This window comes from Pempheris klunzingeri, chromosome 11, assembly GCF_042242105.1.
Source record: "Pempheris klunzingeri isolate RE-2024b chromosome 11, fPemKlu1.hap1, whole genome shotgun sequence".
Lineage (NCBI taxonomy): Eukaryota > Metazoa > Chordata > Actinopteri > Acropomatiformes > Pempheridae > Pempheris > Pempheris klunzingeri.
Window position 1 is genome coordinate 1830856 of NC_092022.1, and position 11659 is coordinate 1842514.

An 11659-nucleotide genomic window follows, 5' to 3' on the forward strand; every position below is an offset into this window, starting at 1 on the left:
TTCTTTATACATCAACCATAAAATGGATTTATTTTACCAGAGGTCCAAACATATATCTGTGTTGCCCCAGGATGCATAGAAGGTGTCAGTGTGTCAGAGGAACTCAGCGTCCACTACTACAAACCAGTGTTGAAGATGTATATGTTCTTTTGCTCAACCATTGGTTTGATAATAAAGCCATGTGCAACTGGTTTTCATGTTACACGATATCAAAATGCCACTTTCTAACTGGGACAATACTACAATCTCTAAAGGAAAAAAAATAATAATAATAAAAAGAGAGAAAGAGGAGGAAGAAAAAAAGGCAGCTTAAAAAAATAATTCCATCTTCATTTGAACAAAGGGACAGGTGTGTTGGTGGAGGTGGATAAAGGAGAGTAAGGCTACTGGTATAGATTGGTTTGGAGAAATATACCCTTCAGTGTTTTGTTATATCTCATCATTACACGTCTCTCTCCACTGAGAATGTGTGGACCACGCTATCAGCTTTGACCTTGGTGAGACTGGTGATATCCTCCTGTGGCTCTGGTTTGTGCTGCTGAGGCAGAAACAGACGCTGCGTGAATCTGGTGAGGCCACAGCACCTGACAGTAAACATCACTAAAGGGTCGAGTTAAGGGACAACTTCGGTGTTTTAAAACTGGGCCAAACCATTACATATTTTTGGGGGTTTGAAGTGACTCATAAGTACAACATTTACGATTTAAAATGTATAAAGTGATCCCTAAAAAGTGCTTGTTTTTGCCACAACAGGCTCAAATTGTTGTTCCAAGTGTCTGACAACATTACAGAAAGGATCCCTGCAGAGAGAGACCTGGGAGATCCTTTTTGTTTAACAAGAAACAGCTGTTGTATCGCACTCTTCAAAGCCACCAGACTCCATTAACAAAAACAGGGATTTTACCAAGCAGAACATGACAGTTGGTCACCTGTTGCCTTGATCAGGTAGTTTGTTTCTGTTATTGTGCGACTCTGATAACTTACCATGTTAGTTCTGATTCGAACTAACGTTTAAAACACAGGAGTCACAGCGACTAGACTGGCAATCCCACTGTTTTGCAAGGTAAAATTGCCATTTTTTTGTCAATGGAGGCTGGTGACTTGAACCAAGCGCTCTAACAGATATTTCTGGTTAAACAAAAAGGATCTCACAGGTCTATCTCTGTTGAGATCCCTTCTAGAGTGCTGTCAGACACAACACGCCGAGCCTGTCAGTGGCAAAAACAAGCGCTTTTAGTGGGCATACTCTGTCTGGCAAGGTAGCCTGAAAGGATTACATTACAGCCCATTTGAGGCTGTCGGCTGAAGCAATCTACTGGACAATTCCAAAAGGTTTTTGTACCCATCATTCATTTCAAACCCAAAATACATTTTTTAAAAAAAGGGCCCAGGATCAAAAATAAAAAAAGTTATCCTTTAAGGTTTTTAAGGGGACGACCAAAGGGGAGCAAGTTAAGGGGAAAAAAGAGGCAGGTTTAGCAAACATCTCTACACCCAAAGTGGTCTTCAGAAAGCTGCACTGCTGCTGCGCTTTTGGGTTAAACCATCTATTGTTGTCACATACACACCAATCTCCACCAAAACCACGACTCAACAGCATCTGTAAGCTTTCCAACAGCTCTTAAATGAACTCTGTTCCACTCTGGAGGATTTTTTTGGTCTCCCCCCTCGTCGCTGCCCATCACAGAGCACAGAGGGGGGGAGGGGGAGAGCAGTGGTCTGGGGGAGCAGAATGTTAAGTTTCACTTTAGAAAAACAAAAATCAGAAATTAGAAGTCCATACATTAAGTCCGTGTTTTCTCCTCCCTCAGAAGGGGCAGCAGGTATCACAGGGCTGCAGTTAGTCAGCCACACCACCAGGGGGGGTTACTCTTATTACCCCCTCACTGTAGCCGCTGGACGATGACAGCGTTGAGGAGGTTGGCCTGCAGCAGCGTCTGGCTCTCGTCCGACAGCTCCTTGTTGGGGAAGGTGGTCATGAGGATAAACTCTCTGGCAGCCATGGCGGGCCGGGCTGCCACCACGAACTGGCGCAGGTCAGACACCCTGAGGGACGAGACACCACGACAGGAAGTGAACGTTTTACCATTAGCTGGTCCAAAGCATCAACAACCGTCCCACTGAGTTCTTACAGGTTTCTTCAAGTTCGATGTCCTCTGTGTTCGTCAGCTGGTTTTAGAAGTAGTGCAAAAACTACTGTTGAATATTTTAACTTCTCACTTCTCACCTGCAGATCTAAGAGTAAACTATCAAGGCCCTGATCTAAGCTCTTGACTCAACTCTCTACAGAGAGGATGAGAAAGGAAGCGAGGAGGATGAGAGTCCCTCCAGCAGCTTAAAGTGTATTTAAGAAGCTCTTCATCCCAAGTGCATCAACAAGATCTGAGCCACAGACACCAACCTGAACTTTATCCTTATTTCATGTCTACAAATATGATCATTTCAAATATTAAAAAAGGTTTTTGGGTTTAAACTAAAGTTTAAACTAAACTACAGTTTAAACCACAACAATGACGTTCAGGAGACCACAAGATTTTGCTCCAGACGACACTAACTAAACACAACTTAAAGCGTAAAAACTGCAGCTAATGACACATCAGGTCACGCCATCGACCCGACTGAACGCTGTTGTTGTCGAATGACTTTCTGCTCCATTTTTTACCCTTTAACAATAAAAAGAGGAAAAATCTTTGCATTTAGTTCAATTTCTCTGTATTTGTAATCAAACTTTAACTCAAACTGCTTTAAGATTTGAAGTTCTCATTGGGGACAGATCTGTGATGCATTTGAGTCCAAAACAACATCAGACATTTAAGTTTTCAGTCTAAATATATGAACGTCTGCCATCTTAAAAACGGGCCAGTAGAAAAAGTATGGCTGCACGAGGAGCCAAGCGATCACCTGTGGGTGTGGTTGAACTTCTGGACCAGCCTGCTGCCGTCGGCCAGTCGGATCTGAATGTTGGTGACGGGCTGGGAGGGGTCAAGGCTCACGGACAAGGTGGCCTGGGCCTCGTTGGCAGCCTGGTCCTGCTGGGAGGTGGCCGGAGCTGAAGTCAAATCTGGGGTGGCACTGGAGACGGGAGGAGGATGGAATTCGTTTTACTTGAATTTATAACACCAAATGTTAATATGAAGGCTGGTTTAGACTATTTTTAGCCAACTTCTGTATTTCAGTTTTCCTTTATTAGTATCAGTTTTCAGTCAAAGTTTAGTTAAGCCTAACCAGGTAGCATTAGGGCGCTTTTCCACCAGCACCTACTCTACTCAACCTGTAGGGTTTTCCACTAGGTGATAGTACCTGGTATCAGGTACTACTTTAGTACCTGCCCAGCCTGTCGTTCACAAGAATCCAACCCGCCGTTTTTAAAACCCTGGAAACAGCGCCCACTTTGAGGTGGTACGTAATGGAAAACAGCCCAAACAGAGTCGAGTTGAGGCGAGTCGAGGTGAGTAGAGCTAAAACTGTGTAATGGAAAAGCGCCATTAGTCACCAAAGCTCTCAAATGCAGCAGCTCGGCTTCTTACTGGTTTTAACAGACATCACATCAGCCCAGCCCTGCTTCCCTCCACTGGCTCCCTGTTCCATGTAGAATTGATTCTAAGATTTTACCGATGATGTTTAAAGCTCATATGGATCTGGTCCCAAGCTACTTTGAAGAAATGTCGACCCCATATGAGCTTAAATCTAAAGGTGGCTTTAGGACATGCCGAGACCAGGCTGACTTCTTAAAACCCATTTTTACAGACTCTCTTTTCCATGATGTTGTCTATTTCATGTCTTTTTATGTCTCTTACTTCTTAATTCTTCCATTGTTTTTATTATTGTTCTCATTCTTTTATTTGTATGCATTCATATTTGCACTTTTTCGCTGTTCTAATGTCTCTCTGATGTTTTATTGCTCCTTGAGGATCCTGTTTTGCTTTGTCTGAACGCCTCACGCATTAGACGCAAAATACACCCTTTAAAACTTATGCCTGAGTGTAAATAGTGTTGTTGGCTACTGACACGTGGGTGCAAACAGCAACTGCCTTAAACACTTGACAGGATGTTACACCACCACCGTATTTAGAGGATGTAAGGAACAAAAGTAAAGCTGGCACTGTTTCTGTTTCAGTTCTATACATCTGCATTGGTTAAACTTGATTTATCTGATATCTCCTTTTACAGCAGCAGGCCTGTTTTTCCTGTTTCAACCATTTCCTGTTGGATAATCAAATAAAATTTGTATTAATTCAAGACTTTAAATATTGAATTCCAATAAAATGTGATAATCGAACTGTGATTGTGGGAATGTTTTTGTCTATGTTGTTTTAAATGCTGTTAAAATCCCTGCATTGTTGGCATTTAGCTGTGCTCCAACAGAGTCACATGACTGATTAGAAACCAGCCATTTATCTGGAATGACCACCGCAGACTACAGGTGAGTCATTCCCACACAGAGCAGGTAAGACTGGTTTAATTAAAGCTTGCATTGAATTCAGCTGCTGCTTTTAAATCGGTACCACCGGGAACACACCGCCTACATCTACCTGAACTGCTGCTGCTCACACACGTCTGTCGTCCACACAGACAGGGTGGCTGCTGCCAGATGAAGATATCCTGTCTGCAGGAACGCTACAGGGCTTTTAATTCAGAGTGACAGCAACATCAGGAAGGAGCACAAGAAGCTCGACAAATACCAAGGTGCCGTAAGAGATAAGAGAGACTTTATTTATCCCACACTGGGAAAAAAAGGTGTAGAAATAAAGCATGCGAGCACTGGGGGCTGTGACCCACTAACTGGGAGAGTAGCTGCAGCAGATTACAGGTACAAGATCTGAGGAGGAACAGCTAAAATACAGCACAGAACACTCAGACTCCCTCTGGTAGAGGACCCGAGCTTAAGGAAGACATATTTATCCCTGTCAGTATCATATTCTACAGATACAGACATTGAAACTGTGGTGAAAGACGTATAATGTTGCCAAAATAATGTCAATATGACCATCGCAGCTCATTTTCTCTGTGTATTTTTGCAGTTAACTTAGACTCAGACTGTCTGGATGAGCAGTAGCACCTGAGGCGTGCTGTTTATGGAGGCTGCTCTAACCGGTTAGAATAGCTTCCACAACGCACACACGTTACTCAGGTAGATAATGTGCCCCTGGGGTAATATTTTGCTGTGAGGAATAAATATAAAAGCCGTGTTAAATAAAAAGAACAATCTCACCTTCCCAACTTCTGTCCTTCACCTCCAAAGGCCCTGAAGGCCATCTTAGGTTTGGTGAAATCCTCGTCCCTGTGGTCCTCCATGTCTAGGTTGACCTGACCCCCTCGAGACCGCTGCCTCAGCTCCATGGGAATCTCCCTGCAGGGGGCCAATCAACAGGTGAACACGCCATCAGTGCTCTTACTCTGCATCCTTTAAGTCTCAGTTAAATTAGCTTTCAGCACCTGTGTGCATATTTACATATAAACATAATGTGTCGTCATGAATGTAACTTAGAGCGGGTGAACAGAAAAGTCTCACCCTCGTCTGATTGCCTCAAGGAAGCTGGCATTTCCAGGATCACTGTAGTTTCTGAGTTCACCGTCATCCAGACTGAAACCCGTCTTCCACAGCTTCAGCACCACGTGTACCTAACACACACACACACACACACATTTATACACATTATTCATGTATTTAGACGGCCATCTTCAATATGGATATTATCTCCCTGATAAAAACTGGATGAATCTGATATTTTGTGTTCTGTACTGGCGTGTATTGCTTCCACAGCCTATGTAATGTATGTAATTGAAGTCAGGGGGAGCAGAAATGTCTTAGGGTGGGTGTGAAGCCTAACGCTCACTCTCTGGTACCCACACAGGAGAGGAAGCAACTCCAAGACGACTCCATTTCACCATTTTCAGGAGCACCGAGTGCTGCCAAAGAGCAACATGTACAAGCAGTGACATGTGGAGGCGGTTATGTCATACGAGGACAATATTGTAATGGTGGTTTTTTTTCTCCGTCTGAATTTGATACAAGCCAGAGCTGTACATAAGCTACTGAAGATGCACGTTCAGCTGGTAATGGTTTTCCTAAACACACTTCTCCTCCTGGAAAATGGTCAGGGTCTGTACTCACATCCTGCTGGCTGTTGGAGGATTGCCTCTCTCCAGCCACGTAGGCCGACTCCTCCTCAGAAGCTGCACCTAGCCTGTAGCCCCCGCCGAGGAAGGCCTGAGGTGTTGAGAGGAGACGATAAAAACAACATGAGAATCAACAAGACGGAGCAGACCGAAAGAGGACAACAGCATTGTTCTGGTGAGCTCTGCTTTACCCTGGCTCTGCTGGGCTCTCCTGTCGCTCTCCCGCTCCGGTCCAGAGGTACAGCTCCATGTTCCCTGGCTCCCTTGAACAAATCCTCCACCACTTCATTGGAGCTCTTCTTCTTAGGAGGCCCGACGATCTGCTGCCCACTGCGCTCGGATCCCCCCGCGAAAAACCTGGCAGGGTGTGAATGAGGATGGTAAGGAAGGATAACAACAATCTAAACACAAGATTACAGCAACTTCAATCAAAGTCACATGATGCAAGAAGGCTCTAATAAACCCTGGAGTGTGTCAGATGGTGGGTCAATCACCAACCACACACTGAGGATGGAGATACAATGTGGGAACTTCAGGATCTGTGATTGGTCGGCTTGGACTGCTTGTATTCCTTCCTAACAGGTTCTGAGGCTGGTGGACGTTATTGATAATTAATCTAACATTAACATGAAAAAAGTCTCAGTTGTCTCATTTTCAGAAACACATTTAGCACAGTCATCTTCTCTGTAGTCCCTCAGCTCACTGCAACACTGACTCATTCACACTGAATGGAACAATGTAAAACAGAGTCTGCACACATTAGTCTGTGTATTGTAATTCTATAATTAATTAATAACACTAAAAATGTTACTGTGGGGAATGTAATTGAAGCACAATGCAGCCTGATCACGTACAGTACATCCGTCTTATGGTGCAACAGTCATGTCAGCAGGAGAAATCTGACAGTGAAGCATAAATCAAAACGCCGGAGGCCCCGCCGACCTGACTCCTGTTAACCAGTTCAATACCAACCATAAAAACAGCACTCACCAATCCATACAGCACGCTCTTTTGACTCTTTGACTCAAACAGTACATAGAGAGTCAACACTTTGTAGGACTTTTCAAGTACAGCTATTAAGATTTATGAGCTCCGGTTTGTGCACTGCACTGCAGCTCTGTGTGGGACTTGTTTTTAATCCCACTCCCGCTGGATTTCTGGCCATTACAGTCGGCTCCTGCCCACAGCAAAGTTTAAACCGCCCCTCCTGCAGCACGTTCTCTTCCTCTGCATTTGAACCAAAGATAATATGATAACTGTTTAAACGCAACACTTTAATTTGGATTAATGGTTGCCCTGTCTGGTCGTAATGAGCCACCGTACCATGTATGTGCATCTGTGGCGACGCCAGTGAGCGCGTTTGGGTTCAGTCCATCACGTTCAGTCATGTCGGAGGTCCGATGAGTTCACGCAGTGGTCATTCTTAACAAACCAGTGGGAATTTCAAGATAACGTGATCTCTGACTCGCACATAATGGTCAAACTGCCTGCTCCCCCAAGATTTGGGTCCCACTCCGAGTGCAGCCCTGTACGCTGTACTACCAAGAACCTTGTTGCTTCAGGAAAACAATCAACATACCTAAAGTCTGCCTCGGCCTCATAATGCACCAAAATATATATGAAACAGGCATCTGGATTTGCCAAGATTTGTTGTTCCTGTGCGAAGTACTTAAATATCAGTTACTGCCCAGGCAGGAGGAGATCTGATCTAAACACACACACACACACACACAGACAGATGATGCCTAAATCCTGTGTGCAAATGTTATAGCCTGCAGAACTAAACTGGGAGGAGTGTAAATTAAGTATGACATTATAAATGATGGTACATAACAAAACTACTGTTCTATAGTTCAACTTGCTTGCTGACGGCAATAAGAAAAAAAAAAAAGAAAGAAAAAGAGACATTAGCAGCCCCCCACAGTCCCTTAACAACCAGTCCACTGCGCTGTCCCAGCAGCACAACCTGCTGATGCTGCAGGAAAGCAGAACAGGCTTCACAGTGAATGAGGTGAGACCAAAAATAGTTTGGTGCATTCTAGATTCACCCCGGTAGGTGTGACTTTCCACCATCCAAACACTGTGAGGATGCATTGTGACAACAATGTAGGAGGACGAGAAAGACCTCTGAGGGCTAGTGTTACAAAAACATCTCTCGTTTGGTGATCAGTGTAGCCGAAGCAGGAAAAGGGAACTTACCTTTGGCCTTCCTCCTCATCACTCTCCTCCTCTGCCTCATGCATCAGATCTCTGAAGGAGGTCACTCTGGGCTGAACGCTGATAACAACAGACATATATTACTAATTTTTTAGTCACACTCCTATTGTTAGTGCTATAGTCGCTGTTAGTATGTTGGTTGCTGTTTGTGTTGTCGCTCTCTCTCTGTGTCTCTGTCCAACCTCCACCCAACACGGACCCTGACAGAAAGCCGCCCACATTTGAGCCTGGGTCTGTTCCAGGTGTCTTCCCGTTAAAGGGGAGTTCTTCCTGCCACTGCTGCTCAATATAATACCTGATGTTTGCTCAAGTGGGGATTCTTGAATCCTTAATCCTTAATCTCTCTTAATTAAAGAGTTTGGTCTGGACCTGCTCTTTATGCAAAGCGTCTTGAGATAACACTGTTATGAATTGGCGCTATATAAATAAAGATTGATTGATACACAGATTTATGCACTGCTCTGTATGTTTTGCAGAGTTATATTGGTGATTACACTGATTCATGGCCCACGGCTGTTTGCTAAACTGGGCTGTTGAACTTTGCACTGACAAATAAAAAAGGAGCTTATAACTGTGATGACAAACAAAAGCACGGTTTTCATTAAAAAAAAGCAGAGACAGGTTGTGAACATTACCTGGGCCCTGCAGACCGGGACACCGAGGAGCCTCCTTCAGGCTGAGGAAGTGTCACTATGTCGTCATCGGCTCCGTCCTCAAAGAAACTGGCCAGGGCGAGCTGGAGGGGGCAGAAATAAACTGGCTATTAATCACAGATAGTTTAACAACCACAAGTGATTTAATGTCATGTGGCTGGTGACCTTTCATGCTGTAGTTCATCTAAGAGCAAGACAATTGATATCTATACACCTGTTGAGTTCCTGACAACCAAGCTAATCATTTTTATCCCATTAATTAAACTAATCACACAAGTCATTCAGCTCTATATGTCTCTACGTGCTAATATAAGACTTTATACATAAATAAATAGTGGGAATAAATGATCACCTTTACATTTAAACAGCTGCTATTGCCCTTAACGTTAATACCTGTCAGTTGACATGTAGCATTCCCTGCTACCAGCTATTGTTGATTGCTAACTGAGTTAACACGCACCTAGCTTAAACGGTAACGGTATAGGCTAACGCTAGCTAGCACGGCTCAATGGAGCCACAGCGGACCACCGCTAGCGAAAACTTGACAACAGCCCGCTTTGTGCTGAAATAAAGTCGACGTGGCTTCTTGTGGCCGTAGCTGTGTCCGTTAACAACGTATAACCCGGGTTTGTTGCCGGTGACAGAAAGCGGCCGGGCCATTGTCAAACGGTGACTTGCACAAATTACCGGCAACACAGGCTAACGTTAGCCGGCGAGCTATCCGTCCGACACATGTCTCGTCCCCGCCGTTTCCTTGTGATTTTCCCGCCGTTCGTCCCACCGAAACCGCCACGGGAAATCAGGGAAAAGACGTACCTGCAGGTTCCAGCCGGCGGACTCCAAGAAGAAGCGGGCCCTCTCCTCGTCCACATCGGTAACGGCGACGAACTCCCTCACTGACTCCTCTTGGCTCGCCATTTTGATTTGCTCCCTCAGCGACTCGTCCGCCTCCACCTGAGGAAACAAGCATCGGCCGATGGTTCCTACCTGAGTTCAACCATAGCAGAGACTCAGACAAGCTTATTTAAAATTAAAAAGTTGACTGATTTGTGGCTTAAAATACGCTTGTTTTTTTTTGTTTTTTTTTAAAAAAAAGAATATGCTCCTCCTTTAATTTTAGTACTCTATAATTTTATATATATATATATACTATAGTTCACGGTTTGCTGCACTGCTGACATTGTTTTGACCACTAGGTGGCAATGAACCTACAGGTCTGGATTAAAGGTACTGACCAGGGATCATAGAGGAAAAAGTGCGCCTGTATAAAACTTTCCTCTATGTCCTGTGCATGCATTACTATTTTCACATTTCTATAATATAGAGTGCTTTTACTACTTTTTTTCTTATCTATTGTGTGTATTTGATTTGTTTTATTCTCACATGTGTAATTGTATTTAACTTTTTTTGCTGCTGTTACCTATTTTGTATCTCGTTACAAAGCTGACTCCAACTGAGAAATGCACAAAGATTTCCAATGTATGTATGTATGTATTCTGCTCTATTCTGTTCTGCTCTATTCTGTTCTAAGCTGTGGGCCATAAAAGTCAGAGGCGACACTTAAAATCTCTTATATTTTCACATAAACCTGGAAATAATCAAGGAGTTTGAGGATTCAGAGGGGTTTGAAACATTTTGAAAGACAAGAAGTTCTGCTATGTAACATAGAGAAGAAATATTTTAAATTATTTGCTAAACTCTTTTGAGGAAGAGGAAATAGATTAAATCCACTTGTGTCATCTGAACCAAACATTTTATTAAATGTGATTGCTATAGATAGTTACATCTTATAACTCTTTTGTTTTTAAGTGTTTCTGAACTCTCACCTTCATGATTATTTCCAGGTTTACATGAAAATATTACAGATTTTCAGTGCGGTCTCACACTTTTGGACGCCACTGCAGGTTTCACAAAAGAGATAATGAGGAGCCACAGCAGTTTATAGCTTTTTATTACAACCAATTTCAATCAAACACCTTTATTTAGGTTAGATACAGTTGATGTTGGCTAATATTCTTGATAGAAAAGGATGCTGCTAATCCACTTGATCAAAAATATATTTCGCTCTCTCCTGACTGGGTCTTCTCTCTCTTTTTCTTTAAGTCTGATGCTGCTGCGAGACATTATTAAGATTTCCATCTCATCTCGTCTCATTAATCTGATCTCATCCCGTCTCATCACCACAGTGTGGGACCACTGAGCTCCTAAAACAGCGATCAGATCTTAATCTGCATCTTTTCACACTTTTCCTCTCTTATCTCTACTTTGTCGTCTTGTGCAAGACAACCGTGGAACAGACGCTGACTGCAGTGTGGGACACGTCACCTCTGACAAAAGCATTTCGGTAAACATGCGCCTCTTCCAGGATGACAAACAGATGGATAGGATATTCCCACGGGAGGAACACCTGTGTAGGTGTCTGATGGCGGGCTGGTCAGATGGCACAAAGTATTGCCCCAGACAGATTGGGAGCATCTTAATTGTTTCTGGGGGGAGGAAGGCTTGATGAGGTTTTTCGTGCGTTCGCTGTTGGTTGTTTGATCTTCAAGGCTAATTAATCTGTAGCAAAGTGAGAAAACCATGTTGTCACCTCACCTCGTGAAGCACAACCCCCACCTCTCCTCACTCAGACGCACACAAAGAACCAGATAAAAACAGAAAAAAAAACA

The 11659-nt window shown here is 43.6% G+C and overlaps 1 protein-coding gene across 1 annotated transcript; it reads right to left on the bottom strand.

Moving 5' to 3' along the window:
* Positions 1-9929, bottom strand: nsfl1c (NSFL1 (p97) cofactor (p47)). Its single transcript, XM_070840228.1, has 9 exons — positions 9807-9929; positions 8973-9073; positions 8320-8397; positions 6312-6477; positions 6116-6211; positions 5513-5622; positions 5213-5350; positions 2902-3072; positions 1-2046 (listed from the first exon to the last, which is right to left on the bottom strand). Exons 1-9 carry the CDS (start codon positions 9906-9908, stop codon positions 1884-1886), a joined length of 1125 nt encoding a protein of 374 aa, XP_070696329.1. The 5' UTR covers positions 9909-9929; the 3' UTR covers positions 1-1883.
* Between the last annotated feature and the right edge of the window lie 1730 nt (positions 9930-11659).

Coding starts and splice junctions, on each gene's coding strand:
- nsfl1c (XM_070840228.1), bottom strand. CDS start 9,908: ATGGCGAGCCAAGAGGAGTCAGTGAGGGAGTTCGTCGCCGTTACCGAT. Junction 5,351..5,512: donor CTTGAGGCAATCAGACGAGG/GTGAGACTTTTC, acceptor GGCCCCCTGCAG/GGAGATTCCCATGGAGCTGA. Junction 2,047..2,901: donor AAGTTCAACCACACCCACAG/GTGATCGCTTGG, acceptor CTCGTCCCTCAG/GGTGTCTGACCTGCGCCAGT.